Source organism: Benincasa hispida, chromosome 7 (genome assembly GCF_027475165.1).
Source record: "Benincasa hispida cultivar pf3 chromosome 7, pf3_genome.v1.1, whole genome shotgun sequence".
NCBI classification, from domain to species: domain Eukaryota; kingdom Viridiplantae; phylum Streptophyta; class Magnoliopsida; order Cucurbitales; family Cucurbitaceae; genus Benincasa; species Benincasa hispida.
The window spans coordinates 52,307,884-52,333,531 of record NC_143484.1 but is presented as its reverse complement, the minus strand read 5'-3'; the positions used below and the strand labels follow the sequence as shown (position 1 = coordinate 52,333,531).

At 33.2% G+C, this 25,648-nt stretch overlaps 2 protein-coding genes across 5 annotated transcripts; both read left to right on the top strand.

Annotated features, from left to right (window-relative positions):
- Nucleotides 1-8,290: 8,290 nt before the first annotated feature.
- LOC120082213 (uncharacterized) lies at nt 8,291-11,884 on the top strand. Its single transcript, XM_039037490.2, has 6 exons — nt 8,291-8,754; nt 8,841-8,944; nt 9,979-10,076; nt 10,780-10,994; nt 11,294-11,343; nt 11,439-11,884. Exons 1-6 carry the CDS (start codon nt 8,385-8,387, stop codon nt 11,481-11,483), a joined length of 882 nt encoding a protein of 293 aa, XP_038893418.1. The 5' UTR covers nt 8,291-8,384; the 3' UTR covers nt 11,484-11,884.
- Nucleotides 11,885-19,111: 7,227 nt separating this feature from the next.
- On the top strand, nt 19,112-25,060 carry LOC120081735 (Prolyl oligopeptidase family protein). Of its 4 annotated transcripts, XM_090315878.1 has the most exons (12): nt 19,113-19,517; nt 19,611-19,783; nt 20,111-20,333; nt 20,405-20,550; nt 20,668-20,873; nt 21,038-21,172; nt 21,264-21,392; nt 21,804-22,216; nt 22,340-22,559; nt 23,134-23,327; nt 23,581-23,822; nt 24,435-25,060. In XM_090315878.1, exons 1-11 carry the CDS (start codon nt 19,150-19,152, stop codon nt 23,777-23,779), a joined length of 2,406 nt encoding a protein of 801 aa, XP_090172004.1. In that variant the 5' UTR covers nt 19,113-19,149; the 3' UTR covers nt 23,780-23,822; nt 24,435-25,060. The 4 variants fall into 4 exon arrangements, 3 of the variants coding, with proteins under 3 accessions (XP_038892766.1, XP_090172004.1, XP_038892764.1); XM_039036836.2 differs by having other exon boundaries at nt 20,405-20,873; XR_005482943.2 differs by lacking the exons at nt 23,581-23,822; nt 24,435-25,060 and adding an exon at nt 22,909-23,020 and having other exon boundaries at nt 19,112-19,517; nt 20,405-20,873; nt 23,134-23,272.
- The last annotated feature ends 588 nt before the right edge of the window (nt 25,061-25,648 follow it).

Genomic DNA, 25,648 nt, shown 5'->3' with positions numbered 1-25,648 from the left:
TATCGTTTTGCTTCACATAGTTCAAGAGTTTAATTCTAATAATTTTTATGATTCTATGATTGAGTGCACATTTTTCTTTCAAGAAGAGTGAGCTGTTTCCTTACTTTTTCAGTTAGAATAAAATCAATATACACCATCTAAATATGGACTAAAATCAAAATACAACGGAAACTAATTAAAAAAACGTATGTGGAAATGTTTACAAATTATGTATGGAAATATATTTTCCAATACACTTTTTCAAGTCGAGTATGAGGATCACAAATGTCCAATTTGTGAAGAAGATAAAAAAAATTATTGTTTTTCTAAAGCCTCCGTAAAGATGCCTCCAAGTTGCTTATTAGTAGAAACATGACGTGTAGCAATGATGTCAGTCTGAACTACCTCAATGTGTTTTGTGTGTTCAAGAAAAAATGAATTTTGAGCAATATGTAATGACGACCGGCTGTCACAAAATAAATTTATGGCAAGATGATGATCTACTCCAAGATTCTCAAGTAATGATTTAAGCCATATGAGTTCAGACGTAATAGAAGCCCTGGAACAATACTCAACCTCGGCTGATGAACAAAGCACTGTTTGTTGTTTCTTGGTTTTCCAAGAGATAGGAGCACTGCCAAGAAACACAAGTCAATCGTTAAGAATGACAAGTTAGGGGACAACCTGCCCAATCAGAATTACACCAGCCTAATAGAGAGAGATCACAAATGGAGTGAAGAAGAATTCCTCGACCTGGACAACTTTTCAAATAACGAACAGTTCGAACTACAGCATCCCAATGTTCTTGTCGTAGTGCCTACATGAATTGAGCCAAAATGTGCACTACATATGCCAAGTCAAGACGTGTAAAAGAAAAATATATGTGACGTTCGACTAGGTGTCGATCTTTTAGGATCTGACAACGAAGGACCAATAGCCAGAGCGAGGCAATGATTTTGCTCAATTGGAAACCCTATTGGATTAGCTCCTAAAAGCCTTGTTTATGAAATTATGTCAAGAGTGTACTTTCATTGATAAAGGAAATGATGAGAAAAACATGCATAAAGTGGAAGTTAACATAATTATTAAGGATTCTAATTACACTTCATTTGAGTTATAAGCATGCTTAAAACAATTTTCATAAAAACAAGGGTTTCATGGGTGTATACCTTTGTAGAATCACTTTAATTCCTTGTTGAACTCCACGAAATTGATTTGCAAATTTCTAGTAGACCATCAAGAGTAACTTCTCTACTATTCTCAACCTTAGATTGAGTGGTGGAAACTCTCAATTGAGAGGAATTTAGAGAGTTTGAAAGCCAAAATTAATTCTCCTTGACAATCTCAGAAAAACAGATTGCATTCACTTCAAACTTCTAAAAGATGAAGTATTTATCAAGTTTAAACATGCAAGCACTCATATATTCAGCCAATTGACACCTCAATTAGCACGAAGTGAGTGGGCAAGATGTCAAAATGTGGAAAACTTCACTACCAACATCAAATGTTGGATATTTCTACTCAAAAATCCAATTTCTCCAATTTTGTTATATTTAATTTAAATATAAATTAAATATAATTTAAATTCAATATTCCAAAAATTGAATTTCTTAAAAAAAATAATTTTAATTTAATTAATTAAACAAAATTAATTAACTAAATAATAATTTCATATCAAATATTAAATTAATAAAATACCTAAATTAAACATGAATCGCTATTCATGTAAATTATATTTAAATTAATATTTAAATATTTTAAACTCTCCAATTTACGTGTAATTTCAATAAATTGTAACGTTTAATTATATCAAATATAATTATCCAAACCTTAAATTGAATTTGAACATTTCATATTCAAATCCTAATTCCAAATTTGAACACTAATTTGCTCAATTTTCTAATCCAATGTGCAATATTTTCCGAACTAGTAGAAGGATCTTATGGACCTACAAATCATGAGCTCCAACGATTTGAGATTAATTGATTAAACTCTTTAAATCGAATTAATTAATATTCGTTAACCACCGAGACATACCACTATAACTCGATGGTTACATTCTCCTCATTGTAGATATATTTCTGTCCACTTGATTTAACTATAATCAGTAAGTTGTTCTTTCACATATCGTTCGTATTTACAGCTAGGTCAAAATTACCATTTTACCTCTATAAATACATCTTGCTCCTTAAGCTCCAAATGAACCTCTATTGAACAATTAGTTTATAGTCCAACTAATAAACCATTTCCATCTTGCCCATGAGAGGGCAGGGTTGTTGGGATTGGTATCCTAAATCTCATGTATTCTCATAGTTTGTAAAAATTGTATAAACAAATTGTTATTAATAAAATAATTGTTATTTTATAAGCATACACTCAACCCAATAAAATAAGATCCTAGGTTATTTTATGTGATTTAAACAAGTATGTAAAGGCATACGGATGGATCTTGTTTAAATAATAACATAAACAGTCTGAAGTAGATGGATAAGGCTGGGTACCTTATCCTGGTGATACTACGAATATAGCACGCTTTGTAGATGTTACAAGTGTTGTAAAGTGCTACAAATGATATGATCTCGCTCATTCATGTTGAGACATGTGAGTGGGGGTATCCTATACAGAGAGTTTGTATAAAACCATACCACGAAATGATTAATCTCATTATATAACACTGTTAATAATAGAGACTTACATTTCACCAAGATGACCATAAGTGACATGGCCTGAATCCTGAGTAAGTTGTGAACTCTTGCCTATGAAGGCGGTCCTATGGGTTCTGTAGTGTCACCAGGATAAGGTATTCCTCCTTTATCCATCTACTACAGACCATTTAGGTTATTAATCTAAACAAGATCCACCTGTATGTCTCTACATACTTGTTTAAATTTACATAAAATAAACTTGGATCTTAGTTTATTGGATTGAGTAAATGCTTATAAAATAACACTTATTTTATCAATAACAATATGTTTACGGAGTTTACAAACTACGAGACTACCAAGAGATTTAGGACACCATTCTCAACACAGGTTAAGTGAGAACTTTCCACTATACATGTTTCTATTACAAGTCAATCGAATTTACCTTGATTTTCCTTCTCAACTTTCTTTTCCGCAAGATACTTAGGGAAATTGCATTTCCAATGCTCGTCGACGTTGCAATTGAAACATTTTCCTTTTGCAACTTTCATCTTGTTTTTATTGGCAGAAGATTGTTTCTTCCCCTTTCTATTTTTCTTCATCTAGATACTCTTATCCTTTAAAGATCCATACTTCTTTTTAGAGGGACTTGAACTAGATGAAGCACCCTTCTGAAATTTTCTTTGGGAAACAATATTTGCTTCCCCTTCTTTATTTTTCATTAATGACTGGTAAGTTTGGAGTTCGTTGAGAAGAGTCGTCAAGTTGTAATCAATCTTATTCATTACAGCATTCGTACGAAAAATTAGAAAACTCTTCGGAAGAAATTCCATTATCATACTAACTTAGCTCTTCTCATCTATGACAACCTCATTTGCCTCCACTATACTGAAATGGACCATCATGTAGAACATGTTCTCTAATAGATGTCATTTCCTTCATATGCAAATTATAAACGTATTTAATAGTATATTGTTGTGCCGATGAGGACGGTTGTCCAAACATCCCTTGCAACGATTCCATGATCTCTTTCGCAGTGACCATGGTTTCATGCTTTTTGGTAAGCACATCAGATATGCTTGCCAAAATATAAGATCTGGATTTTTCATTATCCCAAACCCATTTGTCATATATATCCTGAACATTTCGGGATCACGTCATTTGTATCAATATACAAAATAGGTTGTATCCATAGTGTCTCCAGGATGAGGTACCAATCTCATCCATATACTTATAGACATTTTTGGCTATATACTATAACTTGATCCTCTTTTGTGTCTCTACATAAAGTTAGAGTATTCATACTACAACCATAAATTCGTTTATTGGATTTTATTACATAATGCAATTTCAATAACACTTTTATTGAATAAATGCTTTAACAATACTTTTATTGATAAATAGAATATGTTTCCATGATTACGAATTGTGAGTTTTAGGACATTCCTAACAATCTCCCACTTAGACTAAAATTCCAGTGGGTTACTTATATATACAAATATATAATGTTGAGAAAAGAGAAAATACAATAAAACTAGGGCATCTATGAGAAGGAACGATTTATTAATTGGACTATAAATCAATTGTTCAATAGAGTATCAGTGGGAGCTTAAGGAGCAACATGTATTTATAGGGGTAAACCGATCATTATAAAGAATAAGTGACTATTTCATGGTTTGGTCTTATACAAAACTCTTTTACATAGGATTCCCCCACTCGCACGTCTCCACATGAACGATTCGGGATCACATCATTTGTATCAGTATACAAAGTAGGCCGCATCCATAGTTTCCCAGGACGAGACACCCAATCTCATCCATATACTTATAGACCTTTTTGGCTATATACAACTTGATCCTCTTTTATGTCTCTACGTAAAGTTACAATATTCATACTACAGCCATGAATTCATTTATTGGATTTTATCACATAATGCAATTTCAATAACACGTTTATTGAATAAATGCTTTAACAATACTTTTATTGATAAATAGATATGTTTCCATGGTTCTGAACTTCCTAATAGGAAAATGCCTTCCGGATTTCGTGCATTCTCAATGCCAAGAAAATATTTTAAAATACCCAAATCTTTCATATGAAAACAGACACCCAAATATTTCTTAAATGAAGCAACAACAAAAGAGTCATTACAAAAAATAATTAGGTCATCAACATATACGAGGAAATTAAGTTGAATTCGTCCTTGATGCAACGTAAATAATGAGTAGTCAGAATAAGACTTAGCGAATCCATATTTCTTCAATGATGTAGCCAACTTAGCAAACCAACATCTTGGTGCTTGACATAAGCTATACAAAGACTTCTTTAGGCAACACAGTAAAACCAGGTGGTAGTTTCATGTATACTTTCTCATTGAGATCATCATGTACACTTCCTCATATTTCAAGCTCACCAGTGAGAAGTGTTAGATGATATAATTAAATTTACCTTTACCCACTAACTTAAGCTTTTGGGTTAATTGATGATTTAGAAAGTTATAACCAAGTCACTAATTGGCAACATTTTCATTATAGATTTGGGAGACCATGATGGAACATGCAAGCATGCAACAGAAGCAATCAGAATCAATAAGCACTCTAATTACATTTAATTTGAGTTCTAAATGCATGCATGAAAAGAATTTCATAAAATATGGTTTGAGAACTTATACATTTGATGAATACCTCTTGATCCTTGCTTCTTTCCACGAATTGGGCTTTCAAATCAAAAGTAGACCACTAAGAGTATCTTCTCTACTATTCTCCAACTTGGATTTGAGTGGTGGAACTCAAAATTCATGTCAATTGAGTGAGGGATATGGAAAGGGTTTGAGAAAGAGATAGTTTATGCAGAATTTCTTCAAATTCCAGCAGCCTTCCTCTTCAATCTCAGAAATTGGAAGCTTTTATGTAAATAATACATGCAAATACTATGTGTATCAACCATTGTCACTTCAAATGACAATGAGAAGGTGGGCTAGGTGTTTGGATTGAGATGAAGACACCATAACATCCAAAATATTAGATGTTTCCACTATCTAAATTTTATTTTTTAATTTCCATTTACTAAATTATATTTAATTTATTTTATGCTAAATTCAATTTCTCTAATGGAATTTCTTAAATTGAAATTGATTTAATTTAAATATTAATTAAATAAATAAATAATAATTTAATATCAAATATTAAACACATATTTCATACATGAATCTTATTCATGTAATTTAACATTTAAATCAATATTTAAATATTTGAAACTCTCCAATTTCGTTTAATTTCAACAAAAAACAAAATCAAACGTTAATTATATTGAATATAATTATCCAAACCCTAATTTAAAATTTGAATACTTCAAATTTAATTTCCAAATTGAATTTGAACGCTTCAAATTCACTCAATATACTAATCTAAGATTTGCGAGCTAGTAGAGGGATCTTATGGACTCATGAGCTCCAACGATTTTAGATTAATTGGCTAAACTCTTTAAACCGAATTAATCATTATTTATTAACTACCGAGACACACCACTATAGCTCATTAGTTGCATTCTTCTCACTGTAGATATAATTATGTCCACTTGATTTAACTATAAGCAGTAAGTTTACCCTTCACAGGTTGTTCGTAATATCGGTTGAGTCAAATGTTGTTTTACCCCCAAAATTACATCTTACTCTTTAAGTCCCACTGACCCTCTCATGAACAATTGCTTTGTGATCCAATCACTGAACCGAGTCCCTCTCGGGCCAATGAAATTGTGGGGTCCCTTGTTCAAGACCTGGATTTAGTACAACAACCTTTCTACTATCTTAAATCGGGTAGGTGTGAGTTCCATCTTGCATCCTATGTCCCCAACTATCTACCCGGTCTTACCCCTGAAATGGGAGGCTTATTAAGTCGGTGCTATTGAGTCAACCCTTACATATGCAAATTTAAGAATAATCCTAAATAAATAGGAGTTCATAGTTAGCTCAAGATTAAGGTCGAGTTTCCTATGTCATCGACTTGAAACAATCAGTCTTAAATAGTAAACAACATTATAAAGTAAGAGTGACTTTTTTCTTGGTCTGATCTTATGCAAACTCATTGCATAGGACACACCCTGCTCCTTATGTCAATACATGAACGAATCAGGATCACTTCGTTTGTAAAATTTTACAACAAATTGTAACAACTACAGAGTGGGCCATATCCAAATTGTAACAACAGAGTGGGCCATATCCAATGGTGTTACCAGAATATGACACCCAACCTAATTCATATATTATAGACCGTTTTGACTATTTAATCAACTTTATCCATCTTTATGTCACTACATAAAGTTCAAATGTTCATATAATAGCCATGAATCTTTAGTTTATCAAATTTAGTTTTTATAAGTACAATTTATATATTCAACAACAATTTTATTGAATAAATATCAATAACATCTTTTGATAATAGAAAATATTTAACATTACAAACTGTAAGTTTTAAGACATACAACCCAAAAGACCATTGTTCATTGGAGGGAGTAATTACAGTTTATATAATGTGAAATTCACACGATCATTTTTGTTGAAAATTATTTGATTTTATAATATGTTTGTTCATTACTAATCAAATTTTGATTTTTGATTTTTGAAAATAAGTTAATAAACACTATTATCACCTATTGATTTCTTTGTTTTATTATCTATCTTTTAAGAATGCTTTCAAAAATCCAAATCAAGTTTGGAAAGCTAAAGAAAGGTAGTTTTAAAAATTTACTAAAAATTCAAATGTATACTCTGAGAAAATAAAACCATACAAAATCATTTTTAAAAGACAATGATTACCAAACAAGACCTTAACATTTTAAGGTTGTGTTGAGTGAATTCATATTAAAATAAAACAAATACAGTTATTTATCATTTTCCCATAACCTTGTCTTAAAAAAAAATAATGACAAAAGTTTATAAAGTTAGATTTTTTTTATTTGTATAATAGAGAGTAGAGGGATTTGTATCGAATACCTCATAGTCACTAACACGTATTAAGGTCACGTTTATCAAACCGTAATGAAAATTGATGTAATTGGAATGAATTTCATTGATGGATAAATCGTAATAGGCCTGAATTACAAACACAATTGGATTGCTTTTGATTCAGTTGCCTAGAATTATGAATCTGTCATATTTGACTGTTATCGTCACTATTATCGTTACTGTTTGACCTTAACGATAACGGTAACGGTAAAGGTAACAATAAAAATGTGGCAAATTCATAATTTCTATATTATTACAGTAATAATATATAATAATAACAGTAAAGGTAGTAGGTCTCATATAATTTTTAACCCAATCAGATTAAACACTTTTTATTCCTCAATAGATTACACTATTTGATTTCAAATTTCAAAGTGGCCTCACATCTCAGTACAATTAAATAATAACAAAAGTAATCAATTGGAGGTCAATTTTTTACATTACCATTGATGAATTACTTTTTAATGGTATAAACATGACCTAAATGACAATAAGTGGGATATAAACATTTTAAAAGTTATACATGTGTTAAACATAACTTTTTTTTTTTTTTTTTTTAAAAAACCGTAATTATTTTTCTTTATTTAATAATTCAGCAGGAAATAAATGGGCTGAAGCCCAAAAAAATGGAGAGTCCAAATAAAGGCTTGTAATCGTTCATAAATGACGTCCTTGAATACAAGCGCGTACCGGTAACGATAGACCAGAACAGAACAGAAAAGAGAAACGAAGCTTGAAGAGAAGAAGAAGAAGAATAGTCAATGGAGGATTTATGGAAGAGAGCAAAATCATTCGCAGAAGAAGCGGCTAAGAAGTCCCAGACCTTAACGTCCACCACCACACTCTCCGAATTGGTCTCCGAAACTGCCAAAAAGTCCAAGGAGCTCGCCGCCGAGGCCTCCAAGACTGCTGATCTCATCAAAACGGCCGCCATCAAGCAGGCCGATCAACTCAAATCACTCAACGTCTCCGACATTATCCCTCCTCAACTCTCTTCCATTTCCATCCCCAATTTCTCCGCACCCTCGCCTCATTCTCAGTCTGAGCTCGAAAAGTTTGGCCTCAACGACGATCTGAGAGAATTTGTCAGAGGCTTCACTCCGACTACTTTCCAGAACTTTCCGATCCATGGTAGGAGCACTTTCAGCGGTTCGTTTTCGGATTTGAAATTATTCTATATGCATAATCGATGCGAATTGTTTTGATGGTTAATGTAGACGAACCGGAAGCGTCTGACGTTGCGGTTACGGCCTCGAATGTGCGTAAGGATCTGACGGAATGGCAAGAACAGCATGCCACGCTGGTTCTCACCAATGTCAAGGTGAAATCAAAATGCTTTATATCCTTTAAGTTTATTTAAATTCGATCAAATCATGCACCAACTGGCTAGGAATTTCTCATCTCTAATGATCAAATCGTTGATCGTTCTGGGATATTGCGCTATTTCCTTTCAAATTAAACAACATTTCGTAGATAACTGAAAAACGTACGGTTGAATACGGTGGGAACCAAGCACATTGCTTCAATTCAACTAAATCACGATTCGGCTGAAAACTTTGGTTTTGATTTTCTGTCCATTGCTTCTCTAAATTTGTATCTGATCTTTCTGATTCTAAACTTCATTTGTCTCATTGCATGTATGGCACTTCACCCGAAGGAAAAAACAAAAAAAAGAACTCTTGCTACTTTCGAAAGTTATTGTTGGCGTCCAGCTTTTTCTGTATATTTAATTTGTAGTGGTGTCTCCCACATGCTTAGCTTAGTAGCGATGGATCTCATTCTCTTTCTCAAGAACTTGTGCGACAAGCAAGAATTGGGAAGAAGCATATGGGAAAAAGAACCGTTCTTATGTTAAATAATGGAAACCCCTCAACTCGTTGCCTTTTCACTTTGGCGGTCTTCATTTCTCCCCTGTCAAATTATATCTATCTATCTATATAGATAAATAGATAGCTTTCAAAAATTTGCTGAATTAGACCGCTACAAGTGCTTAATGCTCGTTCCTTTCATATCAATCAGTGAGTACAAACTGGCTTCGTCTTAAGATGTTTGCTAGTGTTTGGAAATCCAATCTTGCCTGTGGTAATGCCGAAAGTTTGAAAGGTTTATTTCAAGAATTTTAGTTACTGTTGATCCTAAATGATGCATAAATCTTACACCCCGACCCAGAAGATATGCATGAATTTAGCTACACTTGATTTATCTGGTTAGTTCAGAGTGGTTAGCCTTTGTCTGGTTTTATCACCAAGAGGAGATCATCGCCGTTTCATTTGTCCCTGGCATGATAGCTATAATTGAATCTTATTTTCATCCAAATACAATTTAAAAAATGCCCCATTCTTATTTCTTTTGTAGGAAATTTCAAGATTAAGATATGAACTATGTCCAAGAATTATGAAAGAAAGGATATTCTGGAGGATATATTTTACACTTGTCAGCAGTCATGTTGCTCCGTAAGTTGCAATTTTTTTTTTTTAATTCAGCTCTTTCTGTTTGATCTTGAGACCAATCTTGAATGCTACGTTGTTTCTTATTGTGAACTCGAAGAAACATGGCACCACATGCTAAGCACCTAATACAGTGTTTCTACCATCTTGAGAAATTTTATTGTCGACTTCACCATTATGGAAAATAGTAGATCAAGGGTTCTACGAGCTTCCTAATTTATGGTTATTTACTTTAATCTCCTTAATTTGACTTAATTACTGAAGTATCTGTTGTACACACCAATTTAACACCAATTTGGCTTACACATGTAATATGGGATTTAGGACAAATATATTTGATTATGAGCAATATTTTAGTGCATCATGGGTTGTATGTACCCATCTCTTTGCAGTTCACTTCAATCACACAATAGACACAACTAATAAATACTAAAAGAGAAAATTGGATAACTAGGTGGATGGCAAAAAGATGGATGTAGTTCAAGATACACCAAGTATTTTTCATAGATCATTACATTTGCAAGTATAAGAATCTTTAGGAATTATGGCAGGTTTACTATTGTGATATAGCCTGACGTAATATACCACTTAGAATTAGTATCACGTTGGCGAATGAATTGTGTCAAGTTGCTTCATCTAAATTTCTCTTATCTTATCATCAAAAGATTCTGTTATAGTAGTATACACCCTTAATGGTTAAAAAGCGCAGATACGAGAAGAAATACACGGAAGAGATTAAGCTGAAGTCTGAAGAACAAAAAAAAGCTGATGAAACCAAGCAAACTCCGTTGGTTGGAGCCTCCGAAAAAGTTGAAGGGACGGAAAAGAACCTGAAGGGTATAGCTTCCAAATCGTCATCTGCTGACCAAGACTTGGATACTTTTCTTTTGGGAGATCTTGAAGACAGTGACGCAGGAGGTGCAGGTAAATTTAAATCCTCTCCCCGACTTTAGCATATCATGATTTAACTAGTTTTGGACTACTCTTTGGCCCTTTACTACTCACCACCTCGGGCACTTCCATCAGCAAAATCCTTACCCCAGAAGCTAGTTTAGTCTCATGGGGAGACCTTCTGAAAATTATTATTCTCAAGTATATCGTACATATCATCTTGTGGGCAAAAACTAATTCCCGTCCTCTTTAAATGGCCGCTAAACTACACTCTTAACAGTATGCTCCTTCTGAACTTATACTTAAGTTGGTTTTCATTTTTCTTTTTCCAGATGATGGTGACGAAAGCTTCGATGATGACTTCGACAAGATCGAAAACTCGGTAAGTTTATGCTTCCCCTTTTGGTCTTCCTGCATAATCATAGTATGGCAACTTCCAATCTTAAAGTGATCTGAAAACTTCATGGCTGCATACAGGATGTCGAAGAAGAAAATTCCAAGGCAAAAGCCACAAGTAGTTAGAATATAAAGTACAATAAGAAGAAGAAGATGTAACAGGTGGTAAGATGAGATTTTTAATAGGATCGTGGCCTTCGGTTGGCTTACATGACAAAAAGAACGGGCTCTTGATAAGAAAAAAATGGTGGTGAATACTGATACCATATCGAAGTATTGCAGGCTGTTTCATTCCCAAAAAATAAGAGAGGAGGAGAAGAAGAAGAAGATGATTGTTGTTTGTAGAGAAATATCTGTAAGTTTTTACTCCCTATCGATTATATTCAATTGTATAAAACAACGCTGTCATCGATTGACGACTGACTCTTTATATAGTACTGGGGATGGCTGGTTTTCCCTTGCTTGCACTTGTACAGAACCTATACATCACTTTGTCAATTCGATTGTGGTTGTTTTACATTTCAAAACGATGGGATTCTTGCACATTCGCATTGGAACTATTTTCTGTTGGTCATCATTTTTAAATTTCAGTTCTGGAAAAAAGAGAAAAGTAAACCATTGAATCTTAGGCCTTTTCTCCGTTGAAGCTGATTTTTTTTTTACTAATCGGTGGGAGAATCGATCCTTAAACTTTGAAGTTGATAGTACAAGTACTATGCCAGTTGAGTCGTGCTCGTTTTGGCATATGCTATGTTTCTTAAGTTCATTTCTCAATACATATGTACAATTTTTTTTTGCTCCCTCAACTTTAGTTTACTGTCTTTGTACGTTGGATTTTATAACACCTTTAATATGTAGCATTCAAATGTGTTTATAAACTACACTGGTTAAGTAGCTACGTGATCATAAATCATTCAACTCATGTAATTTGTTGCAAATTTGAAACATTGTTCTAATATAACATGGGAGCATGAGAATTTTAACTTTTGACTTGAACTTTTGACTTGAAGGAATATCTGTCGATTATCATCGAAATACAACTTATAATTATGAGAAGCACAATGAAGTATGATGGGAACACGAATATGGAGAAAATATTATATAATAATAAATTAAATTAAATTAAATAACAAAACATTATTTCTTCAAGATCTACCAAATGCCACTACTTATAAGCAAATTGGCAAATATCCTAGAGGGGGTGAATAAGATTTATTTAACTTGATGAAAACTTTTTACTAAGTGGGCCCAATTAAACAAGTTAATACACTTGTTGCTAACAAGTAATTTGAACAATAAATTCATGCAAATTAATTCTACTCAAAATAGTCAAGAAGTTAATAATATTACTTAAAAGTACTCATATTAGTTATCATAACAAGATTGATAATGGATGTAAAAATTCAAGGACAACCAATCAAAATAATCCAATATGAACAATTAATTTCAATAACAAAGATTGCAATTAACTTCAAGCATAAAATATAACAATAAATTCATTGCAACATTAAAGAGAAGGGGATAGAGAAATTGACACCAGTAATTTTATAGTGGTTCGGCACAACCCGGCCTACATCCACTTCTCAAGCTCCTCTTGGATACATCACTAGAAGTCTTTGACTTTTTCCATGGCTTAGAGTTGAACCGCTACAATGTTCTTTTTTCGGGAGTAAGAACGAACCTGATCCTTTCCACGGTTTGTTGAGCCGTTACAACAATTCTTTTTCTAGGATCAAGAGCAACCCTTACAAAATGTTTGTAAAAATAAAGGGCACAATTACAACTCTCTCAATAGAATGGATTTACAAGTTGTAGCACTCAACAAAGTAATTCTCACAACATAAAATATCTCTCTCAAGGAGAAGATGAAAAGAAGAAAAGTGAAGCTCAAAGAGATTAACAATGGAGACTTTGAGTTATGAGAATTGAAAAATTATGTAAAATTGTTATCATGACTTGGAGAGAGAAGAAGATAAGTTTAAATAGAGAGGAAAAATGGTTGAAAACCATATTTAACTTGGATCATTTGATTTTGGAAAAGGAAAATCAATGGTGGAGATTTAAACTAAACTAACCGTTAAACACAAACAAAATATAATATTAAATTTTCTTTCTTTCTAAATTCATTTTCTTTTTAAAAACCCAACAAAAAGCAATGTCGGTCCAAAACTAGCAGTTAAACACAAATATAAAATAATATTAAATTCATTTTCCTTTTAAATTCATCTTCTTTTTAAATTCATTTTATTTTAAAATCAAAAGTCCACCATGTGTCACCCTTCCATTGCTCCAAGTGGCACCTTTCAATTAATCCATTTTGATCCGAAAATTTCTGCCCCGTCATCAGCTCGGGATTTTTTCATTAGACTTGCTTCGGTTATATCTTCTTCGTTTAAACTCCGATTTGAGCGATTAAAATTGCGTTGGAACCGTTGTTTCGAGCTCTACGCAATAGACACTTTAAAACACTCAAATTATCAATAAATAAAAAGCAGGTTTGTTATTATCAAAATATTAATTAATTAATTAAAATTAATTAATTTGAGGTTAAGGACCAAAAAACCAACAATTTGGACACTAAGCATGGGCATCTATAATATATATAATACTTCCCTTAGATGCCTATATATATATATATAATATGTCTTATTAAAACCTTACTAGAAAAAATCCAATGGGAAAACTTTCTTAGTTAAGGGAAAAGAGTGCATATTTCATATAATCTAATACTATTAAAGAATACAATATATTTGCTCCTCTCACGAAAATATTACTTGAGATCTTTGAGTCGCTGCATTCCAATATTGTGTACCAATTTTTCAAAGGTTGCGGTAGGTAATGTCTTTGTAAATAAGTTTGCCAGGTTATCATCCTTTGATTTTGGTTAGACATGTTGTATTGTCTTCATATAATATCATTGGAAGATTTTTATTAGAAGTCAAACCACATGTTCCACGAATGTGATGAGTCATCGATCTTAGTCACATACATTCTTGACTAGCCTCATGAATTGCAAGAATTTCAGTATGATTTGAGGAAGTAGCTGTTATAGTCCGTTTCACTGATCGTCATGATATAACAGTTCCTCCACATGTAAACAGATAACTTGTTTAAGACTTAGCTTTATGTGGATTAGATAAATGTATAGAATTTTCATAACAAATTAGATCAAAGTTTGATTTATTTAAATAAAACAAACTCATATCAATCATTCCTCAGAGATAATGGAGTGTTAAGCACTTCATTCGAAGAATTGTATCTAGCTAATGAATTTACTAAAAATGAAATATCTAGTTTTGTATTATTAGCAAGATACATAAGTGCACCAACTACATTAAAATATGGTACTTTAGAACCAAGAAGTTCTTTATTATCATCTCGAGATCGAGATATCTCTTTCTTGACATCTAGTAAACGAACTTGCATGGAATGTTTAAGGGATGTACTTTGTCCATATAGAACATTTTCAAAAATTTTCATGTATAAGTTGACTGATGAACAAATATCCTATCTGTTAAATGCTCAATTTACAAGCCAAGGAATTTTTTTTTTCAAGATCTTTAATCTCGAACTCTTTTTAAAGATATTTTATTACCTTTGAAAGCTTTTCAGAGTTCCAATTATACTTAAGTCGTCATCATATACAGTTATAATTGCAAATCCTGATTGTAATTTCTTTATAAAAACATACGGACATATTGGATCATTTTGATATCCTTCTTTCAACCAATATCTACTCAAACAATTGTACCACATTTGTCCTAATTGTTTCGATCCATCTTGTGATCTTGTAACTTTATTGAATACAATTCCCGGGAACTTGGGTTTATATGTTTCAGGTATCTTAAATCCTTATGGGATTCTTATATAAATATCTTATCAAGAGATCCATATAAATATGTTGTGACTACATCCATAAGATGCACGTTCAGATTTTCATACACAGTCAGATCAATTAAATATCTTCTTATAATTGCACCCACCATTGGGAAATATGTCTCCTCATAATCAATACCAAATATTTGTGAAAAACCTTGTGTAACTAGTCTTGCTTTATATCTTATCACCTGATTATTTTCATTTCTTTTTCTCATAAATACCCATTTATATTCCACAGGTTTGACACCTTCTGGACTAATGGTCTAGAAACTTGACATTTTGAAAGTAAATTTAATTCGGCATCGATTGCTTTTTTCCACTTAAGCCAATCTTTTCTATGTCGACATTCTTCAACAGATTTCGGTTCAGGATCCTCATCAGATAAAATATCAAGAGCAACATTATATGCAAAAATGTTGTCAATAACTATATTAGTTTGATTCCATCTTTTTCTTGTCATTACATAGTTTATAGAAATCTCATTATTATCTTTAGGTATTTCACCTTCCTCATTAGTCATGTCAAATATTTCTTCGTATGTATTTACATCCTCAATCAAGTCTTTTTTACTATTGATTATTTTTCCTTTTTGAGGATATTTATCTTTGGAACCCACTAGTCTACCTTGCTTCTAGCATGTCCCAGACTCATTAACAACAACTTGCTGTGTTGGGATATCAATTTTCAATGGAACATTTGCTGCTGGTATATGTGAATTAGTTACTTTCTTAGCATCTATAAATGCGTCTGATAACTGATTTACTATATTTTACAAATGAATTATTTTCTGAACTTCAAGTTCACAATAATCTATACGAGGATCTAAATGAGACAATAACGATGCATTTCATGTAATTTCTTTTAACTTCTTAATTCCCTCTTTGATGTTGGAAAATTTATCTCATTAAAATGACAATCAACAAATCGTGCAGTAAATACATCCCCTGTTAAGGCTCCAAAATGTTTAATAATTGATGGGGAATCATATGCAACATATATTCCTAACCTCTTTTGAGGATTCATCTTAGGACGTTGTGGTGGAGCAATTGGAACATATACTGCATATAAAAAAAAAATTCTCAAATGGAAAATATTTTCCTCATAGTCATAAACAAATTATAATGGTGAGTATTTATGATAACCTACTAGTCTAATGCGTATAAGTGACGTAACATGCAAAATAGCATGTCCCCATACAAATGTAGGAAACTTAGCTCTCATAAGTAATGGTCTAACAATTAATTGCAAACATTTTATAAATGGTTATACTAAACCATTTTATGTATGAACATGAGCTACAATATGCTCAACACTTATCTCAATTGACATACAATAATTATCAAAAGCTTGGGATGTAAATTCACCAGCATTATCAAGACGAATGATCTTAATTGTAAAATTGAGCTTTTAACTTAATTATTTGATCAAGTAATCTTGCAAATGCAAGGTTTCAACTTGAAAATAAGCACATGTATGACCTACTAGATGTGTCTATTAATACCATAAAATATCTAAGTAGTCCACTTGATGAGTTAATAGGTTCACATATATCATCATGAATTTGTTCCAAAAATGCAGATGATCAGCTCCCACTTTAGCTGGTGATGATTTAATTATTAATTTTCCTTGAGAGCAAGCATTACATGATAATTTATTATATTAAATAATCTTCGGGCTCTTTAATGGGTGTCCATTTGATTTTTTTAATGATTAATCTTACCATTATAGATCCTGGATGACCTAATCTATCATGCCAAATAACAAATATATTTGGATTCATGAGCTTCATGTTTATTGTTGCATATGTTTCAATTACCACGAGTATAATATGATCCATAAGATAAAATAGACAATTTTTTTAGTGTATGTTTTTCATGTGAAACAGTAGATATGATATAAAGATTCCATATTATTCTTTTACCAGTCTTATTATGATAACCATTGCAACATATATCTTTAAAACTTAATAGATTTATCTTTGATTGACTAGAGAACAATGCATTATTAATTGTAAATTTTGTTTCTCTGAGTAAAATAGTATTTGCTTTTCCAAAACCTTCAATTAAATTTGTAGAACTTGTATTGACTTTTGCTTTCATCATAATCAATTTGGAGAAATATTTTCTACTTATAAGTATTGTATGCGTAGTTGCACAGTCTGCCAGACATAGATCTTCATTCTTCATTTGTGAGTGATTCAACGTATGAAAACTATCCATGATTCTTCCTTTAACAACATAATTACAATAAGATAAACAAAACTTGACATACAAAAGTTTAACCTTAAAAAATGAAAGATAGAAAAAAGAAAAACACTAAACCAAGATATTCTCAAAATCGAAACAAACACTTGTTTCATTGATAGTGCTAATTTTCTCTTTAGGAGATTCAAAGAAGTCTGCCATATCCAAATTTGTCTTATTGGATTAGTCAAATTTATCATTATCTTGACGGACAAAATTTGTTTCCACATTTTTTCCTTTTTCCTTCAAGGAAACTTGATACAGATCAACTAAGTGTTTTGATGTATACAAATACGTGACCAATATTCAGTCATACCACATTGGAATCATTTTTGTTCATCACCTTTTGTATTCTTATTTCGTTGAGCTTTTTCTTTATGATCATCATTTCATGTGGTTCTTTTGAAATTTGGATGATTAGAACGACCGCCATAAAAATAATAATTATTTTATCCTCGGCAACATTCACGACTTCGACCATGATTATTGTTAAAATTCACAGTATTCACTTCAAAAAATGATGTTGTTCTAGTTGATCTAGATTCATTTCATTGATAATTTGTTATTTTGTTCAGTCACAAGAAGACATAAGTTGAATTCATAATATTTTTTTAAAACTTTTCTCTCTATATTGTTGCTGAAGCACATTCGAGATATAAAAAGTAGAAAATGTCTTCTCTAACATATCCACATCAGTAATTTTCTCTCCGCATAACAACATTTTTTAACTAATTTTAAATAATGCGAAGTCGTAATCACTTACTGGTTAAAAATCCTGGAGCCTTAAACGCATCCATTCATAACGAGTTTTAGGAAGAATAACTATTTTCTGATAATCATATATTTCCTTCAAATTCTTCCACGAGATGCGAGGAGCTTTATGGTTAAATATTTTATCTTTAATCTCTTATGAAGATGATAACTAAGGAAAATCATGACTTTTGCTTTTTCTTGATTGGTCATTGTATTTTCTTCTTTAATTTTTTCTCCAAGATTTATAGCGTCCAAATGTATCTCAGCATCAAGCATCCATGACAAATAATTATTACCAATAATGTCAAAGGCCGTGAATACTAGTTTTGTAAGGTTTTTCATGGTATCACTATCACAAAATATTTTATTTATATCTAAAATATAATATATACTAAGCATGCAAAATAACATTTAATTTATTAATTACATTAAAGAAGGAAAAATTGACCTTCCTTTAGACATACCTTTAGTAGGGGGAACGACATATACTCGTGTTGTAAGATTGATGAACATAACTAAGCACAATGGGAACACGAACATGGAGAAAATATAATATAATAATAAATAAAATAACAAGATATTAGAAATTATGTAAATAGGAAAATATGAAAGTGGACTAAACCAATGTGCATTTCTTGAAGATCCATCCAATGTAATTATTTATAGGCAAATTGGTAAGTAAGAGGTGGAATTATATAGATACTAATATTACGTAATCTTGAGACACGTAGACAAGCGATAAGATAACAAACAATTTTCATAAAAACATATAAATCAAATAAAAGGAAAAAGTTGATTATAAGTCGTTAGAAATAGAAATCTTCCAAAATTTGGTTATTGTTGGGAACCTGAAAATTATATATATATGTGTCACCATTACTGGTGACTGGTGCCCCTCTATTTTGAGGCAGAGCACCATGGCTCTTAAATCTCTTCTAAAACCCAAATCCTCCATTACAAAATTCTTCCTTTATTCCTCCATTGCTTCTTCTTCGCGATTCTCCTCCTCCTGCAAAAAACCCATCTTCTCACTCCCTTCCCAATCCCCACCTACTGCTAAAAAACTCCCTTTCACTCACTCAGTTCATGGCGTTACGCTGCAAGATTCCTACCACTGGATGTCCAACACCCACGACCCTGATCTCGCCGACTACCTCCGTCAAGAAAACTTTTATGCTGAAGCATTCATGGGCGACACTCAGATTCTGCAACAGCGGCTCTTCTCCGAGATGACGAGTCGAATTCCCGCCAAGGTTTCCACTCCCCCTGAGCCTTGGGGACCCTGGTCTGCTCTTTTCTCTTACTTCTAAACTCATACTTTTAATTTCCTTGATGGTCGACCATGGTTGAAGCTGAATGTATCGATGCACCTCATTAGGTTTTACTACCAATACATTCCGGAGGGGAAGGAATACCCGGTTCTATGCCGTAGGTTACAGAATGAGAATGAGAAAAGCAGTTGGTTAAAGAAACTTCTACAATTTGTTAAAGGAAATTTTGGGAAAGAAGAGCAAGTTTTACTTGATTGGAATGAAATTGCTAAACAATATGGTAAGTTTATGAAGGCCTGCATTAAAAACAACTGCTTCTAATTGAACACTAGGATAAGAGATTTTCTTCCTAACTGGCTTTTCGTTGAGATCCTGTCTATTTTATTTGTGTCTATGTTGAGCTAAAGAGTACTGAAAATCATTCTTCATCACGTTCTATCTCAGTTCTGAGTGAAAGAGCTACAAATACCACTAGTGTTTCTATGAGTCATAAATGTTTTTTTCTTTTTTGGGCAATATATCATTGATGATTGGTAACCTTCATCTTCACAGTTACGAGGATTATGGCATTTCATTAAATTTTACGATGCGTTGCTCACGATTGTAGGCTATGTTCACGTGGGAACTTGTCGTGTTTCACCAGACCATAACTTTCTAGCATATACAGTTGATATTACTGGCAGTGAACACTTCATGCTTCAGATTAAAGACTTGGGAAGTGGACGGATAATCCCCGAGTTACAGAAGGAGGGAGTTGTAAGTTTGGCTTGGGCGGAAGAAGGCAGGATGCTTTTCTATACACAAGCAGATGGGAATCAGCGACCTTACAGGCAAATTTTTGTCATCATTCTCAGCCTTCTTTTTAAGAAATACATTTACATGACATTCCTTTTCCTGACAGGGTTTTCTGCACAAAAGTTGGGTTTAAAGACACAGAAGATGTCTCGGTGTTTGTTGAAAATGACCCCAACTATTGTGTAGACATAACAAGCACAAAAGATGGGAAGTTCGTAACTGTGAATTCGAACTCGAGGACTTCATCTGAGGAAGGAACTTACCTCTTTCAATTTTTTTTCTTTTCCTTTCATTTTTCTTTAATGAAGATTTTATTCAACCCAACTTTAGACTTCCATTCTGAAACTATACTGGTTTGTTTAACCCAGGTTTATATTATAGATGCTAAAAACTCAGTAAGTGGATTGCAAAGAATACACAAACGTGTTCCTGGTATTCAATACTTTTTGGAACATCATCATGGCTTCTTTTATATCCTAACAAATGCTCCTCTCGAAAAGAATGGCGATTGTTTGAAGGAAGATTATTATGTAGCTCGATGTCGAGTTGAAGATATTAAGTCAGCAGATCAGCAGGTTACTTTTATGCTAGATTTGTACCACATCTGATCTCAGCGTCCTTTCTTTTATCATTCTTCAGAGTGATAAATTTTAATTTAATTTAAATTTTTAGTTACTTCCATTCAACTAATCATCTTTCCCATCCCCCACGTACCTTGTCATGTGTGTGTGTATTTTAGGATATCATTCTTCAGAGTGAAGATTTCAGTATACAGGACATGGACCTTTTTGGTGGACATCTTGTCCTTTTTGTCAATAAGAATGGTGTTCCGATGTTATGTTCAATCAATTTACCTTTAGATGTTAATGATAAGGTATGAGTTTGTCTTTCTTGGCTTGTTTTATGGCTAAATAAGCATCAATATAACAAATCTTATATATCATCTCATTCTACTTGTTCTGCAGCAATGCATAGAGATCAAGAAACTTGACCCATGGTTTTTCCCTCTTCCCTCAAATTCCTGCAGTGTAGCTCCAGGATCAAACCATGACTTCATGAGCTCATTATATCGTGTCGTGCTTTCATCACCAGTGGTATTATTTTGTAATTTTACATAACTCATGTGCATGGAATATCTTAGCATGTACTTATATCTGATTGTCCACTGCGTGGTTGTTCTTTCTTCTCCCTTATATTTTTGGTTTCCTTTGAATTGTGATAGATTTTCCTACTCCGAAGCTTAGTTTTGTCTAGTAAAATCATGATAAATTTATGGAATTATTTGCTTCTTATGCCTCTTGTTATAAACTAGCTAAAAAATCATTTTCCCTACATCTTTTAGTCAAATTACAAATTTTTTAGCATTATCGTCTTTAATTTGCAAGCATAGACGGTCTTCGATCATATTTAGAACTTAGAATAGAGCTTGAAACTTAAACTTACCCCACTTTGCTACCTTCACTTTGAACCTTTCTAAAATTTCTATGCTCTTTTGGAACCACCAGATGCCAGATTTGATTGTTGACTATGACATGTCTAGACGGGTCTTCTCAATCATTCAGCAAGAGGAAGTAAAAGTTAAGCCTGGCGTTAAACTCAAAACATATCTACCAGATGCATTAGATATTGGGGAAGTTTCAGATGCGCAAAACAAAAGAGAAAACTTCCAGAATAGTGAATCCCAAAATTGGAAGGACTTTTCTGATGTATACTATTGTGAGAGGAAGGAAGTTATATCACACGACGGCATCAGAATACCCTTGACCATATTGTATTCCCCAATGAACTTTCAGAAAGGACAGTCACCCGGAGTTCTTCAAGGGTATGGAGCATATGGTGAAATCCTGGATAAAAGTTGGTGTCCTTATCGCCTGAGTTTACTTGATCGTGGTTTTGTGCTGGCATTTGCAGATGTCAGGTAGATTCTATTGTGACAAAAAAAAAAAAAATTGTCATTTTCTTTCATTGAAACTTAGTTTAGAATCTTGATTGGGCCTTTGAGAATTTTAATTCTTACATGACGTGGATTTTTGGTGGGCAGGGGAGGAAGTGGTGGTGGTGACTCTTCATGGCATAGATGTGGGAGTGGGCTTGAGAAACAAAACTCAATACTCGACTTTATATCATGTGCAAATTTTCTCGTTAATAATGGCTACATCCATAAGGACCGGCTGGGTTCCATTGGATACAGTGCTGGAGGTCTTCTTGTTGGGGCTGCTATCAACATGCATCCTGACCTGTTTCGTGCAGCCATTTTGAAGGTTTGTTTGAGCCATACACTTGCCTATTCACTGGTCTCCAGATCTTGTGAAGTAGCTTGGAAATCATCTAGTTTTATTTATTTTCTTTCATCTCGTGAATGGTTTTTTCAAACTAATTCAATTACATTTAATGTTAAATGATATAGCAATTTCATTTTGGTCCTTTTCTTTTACTTTCTAATCTCAAGATTAGGTTCCTATTAAATTGGTATATATTTTGCTAACGGGAATGAACACGGAGCAGACGAAGATATTCCTGGAAACGTTGGAGATATTGAAAAAATGAATTGATCCAACTAGACTAGAAGCCGAATAAATCTGTGTGAGGTGGAATTGGTGTTGTTTTCAGGACAGAAGCAATTATACATTATAATTAATTAGGCACAAGAGTGATCCCATTAGTACACACAGTGGAAGACAGAGACTAAACAAGGAAAAGGAGATGTACAAGGAGAGAAATGGTGACTTTCAAATATTCAATGTTCTGACTTTATTTAATGAAAGGAAGAAAGCTCTGCTTTGTTATTATGAGGTATTTATTTATGGTGACTAAAGCTTAGTTAATATTAATCAGGTTCCATTTCTCGACGTTTGTAACACCCTACTGGATCCCACTTTACCTCTCACCATTCTGGATTATGAAGAATTCGGAAGCCCACAAATACCAAAGCAGTTTAGGTCTATTTTAAGCTATTCTCCTTACGATAATATATCTAAGGGGAGTTGTTATCCTCCAATGCTCGTCACAGCATCACTCCGTGATGCCAGGTAAATTCTTTTTTCCTATATTGTTATCACATTAGCATATTTGTTTAAACATGTCAATGTTTGTTCACACATTGGTCTCAAATAAACATATGCTTTTGTACAGTTGTAGCCTCTTTTTTTGTTGGGCGTCCTTTTGTGGGCATGAATTTTTGTATGCTCTTGTATTCTTTTGTTTTTTTCTCGATGAAAGTTATAAAAAAAGAAATAAATAAACATATGCTGGAAAGTGGAAATAATTGACCTTCATTCTCAGGGTTGGAGTATGGGAAGCTGCCAAGTGGGTGGCAAAAATTCGAGATACTACATGCTCCCGTTGTTCAACTTCTGCAATTTTAAAGACCAATATGCTTGGAGGACATTTTGGTGAAGGTGGTCTCTATGGTGGATGTGAAGAGACAGCTTATGAGTATGCTTTTCTCATCAAAGTCCTCGGAACTTCTGACCACGATTGAACTCCTGCACACTGTGATGAAAGAACTCCAATCTTGAGTAATGGTAAGGAGGAATCCCTCAAAATTTATCTTCAACTGTTTATTCTTTTGCTATATAAGAAGCTAAATTACCTCTTCATAGACGCAAAAAATCTTGCATCCAAATACTTCGCTTCATTTCTGGGTTAAACACATTGATGTGGTGGTAGTTCTCATATAGTGCCTCCTTTTGCTAATTTTTCAGTTTTTTATTAGTAAATTGACCTCTGGCCTCTATGAACTTGGGCAATTTTTGTTCCTTATTGCATAAGATCATCTTGCTTTTTGGAAAATTGCTTATAAATTTCTTCAGTCCATTGCGAACCAATTTTGTTCTATATCTTGTATGCTGCATCTTGGTAGACCAGGGGATTGAAGGTTTAAATATCATATCATCCATTAACCAAATCACAGTATTTAGTTTTACGCTCAGAAAAGCATAACCTACATGTTCTTTTGATTTGGCCGAAAGAGACCACAGAATTAATTAAATCAGTTGACGTTTTTCGTCGTGAATGGATGTGCTAAGTATGTATTTAAATGACCATATTGCATCGATCATATCAAATGTATCAAATATATTACTGTGACATTGTATTGGATTGGAAAATCTTGAAATAATACACGCTTTTAACAGGGGATATCTGACATTACATAACTTGATGACCTGGGCCTTTCATGCTTGACAACCAAGTCAAGCCAAGATTTTCAGGCAGCCAAATCAATTTATCCAAGACCGGAAATGTCTCAGAGCTACATAAAATTACTTGGAACTGTTGACACGTGATGAAATTGAGAACTGATGGATGTTCGTTGAGTTGCAGAGGACCAGGTCTTGCTCAAGAATGTATGGAGTAGTAGAGAATTGACTACATAGACTTATGGATGAACACAAACCTAACTGAACAGCACCTTGTGAGCAGAAGAGAAATGCTTTGCTGCAGCTACCATGGCGGCCTCTGGCCCCGATGGAGGCGCTACAGCTTTGGATGCCTCTGCATTTCCATCATTGAAGCCAAGTAAGCAATTAATGAAAGACTTTATAGTTGACCAAAATATGTTCTCTTTCTTTCCTCCCATATTTGTTTGACCTTGAAGAAAAAAGAAAAGAAACGAAATACTTTTGGGAAGTAGAGAACAGGGGGATTATAGGTCTGAATTTTTTGGTTGAAATATTGTAAAGGTGACTGAAAACTTGTGTGTGTTATTGCATATTTATAAGATGAAGAAATGAGGCTGCTTGACAATCAAGAAAAAGAAAAACACGCATCCTTGACCATTTGATTTTTTCCATACCTTTCTTTTCAAAAGGTCCATCTTTCTTTATGCTGTAGAGCATGGAAACTACCTTTTTTTGGACTTAGCTGCGTTTCAGTGGTCAATCTATTGAGGAAAAAATAAAGCTATTTTTTAATTTTTTTTAATTTTTTTTAAAAAATGTTTTATTTGAATTTCTTCCTTTTTGCCCAAGCAAGAACGCTCCGTGATGTGCCACATTTTAGTTTTAATTTTCAGTAGTGCGTGGGAAAAACTCACCTATTTCGCATAAGATGTGCCATAAGTTGGGGTGTGCAGTGATCAGTCGGATTTTCCAACCAAATCACCACCGAAACTATAAAATTCTTACCCCGGGATTTTTATTATTTTTGGCGTGTTGTGTGGTTGTAAAATGAAACATAGCATCCTCGTCAGAAATAAATGAAAGCCAATTTATTACGTGTGCCTTGAGAAAATTTCAAACCTCTAAGCATAATTGAATATAAACACTCATTCTACTCCATGTATTTCATCCACATTATTCAATATTTGAACTATATTCGGACAACTCTCTTAACCATGACCCTTTTTCTT

What these genes read in the sequence shown, in the direction of transcription:
- LOC120081735 (XM_039036836.2), top strand. Translation starts at nt 19,150, where the DNA reads ATGGCTCTTAAATCTCTTCTAAAACCCAAATCCTCCATTACAAAATTC. An exon ending in CTTTAGATGTTAATGATAAG is followed by an intron (nt 21,173 to 21,263) that starts GTATGAGTTTGT and finishes CTTGTTCTGCAG; the next exon opens with CAATGCATAGAGATCAAGAA. An exon ending in TCGTGCTTTCATCACCAGTG is followed by an intron (nt 21,393 to 21,803) that starts GTATTATTTTGT and finishes TGGAACCACCAG; the next exon opens with ATGCCAGATTTGATTGTTGA.
- LOC120082213 (XM_039037490.2), top strand. Translation starts at nt 8,385, where the DNA reads ATGGAGGATTTATGGAAGAGAGCAAAATCATTCGCAGAAGAAGCGGCT. An exon ending in CCAGAACTTTCCGATCCATG is followed by an intron (nt 8,755 to 8,840) that starts GTAGGAGCACTT and finishes TGGTTAATGTAG; the next exon opens with ACGAACCGGAAGCGTCTGAC. An exon ending in GTCAGCAGTCATGTTGCTCC is followed by an intron (nt 10,077 to 10,779) that starts GTAAGTTGCAAT and finishes TAAAAAGCGCAG; the next exon opens with ATACGAGAAGAAATACACGG.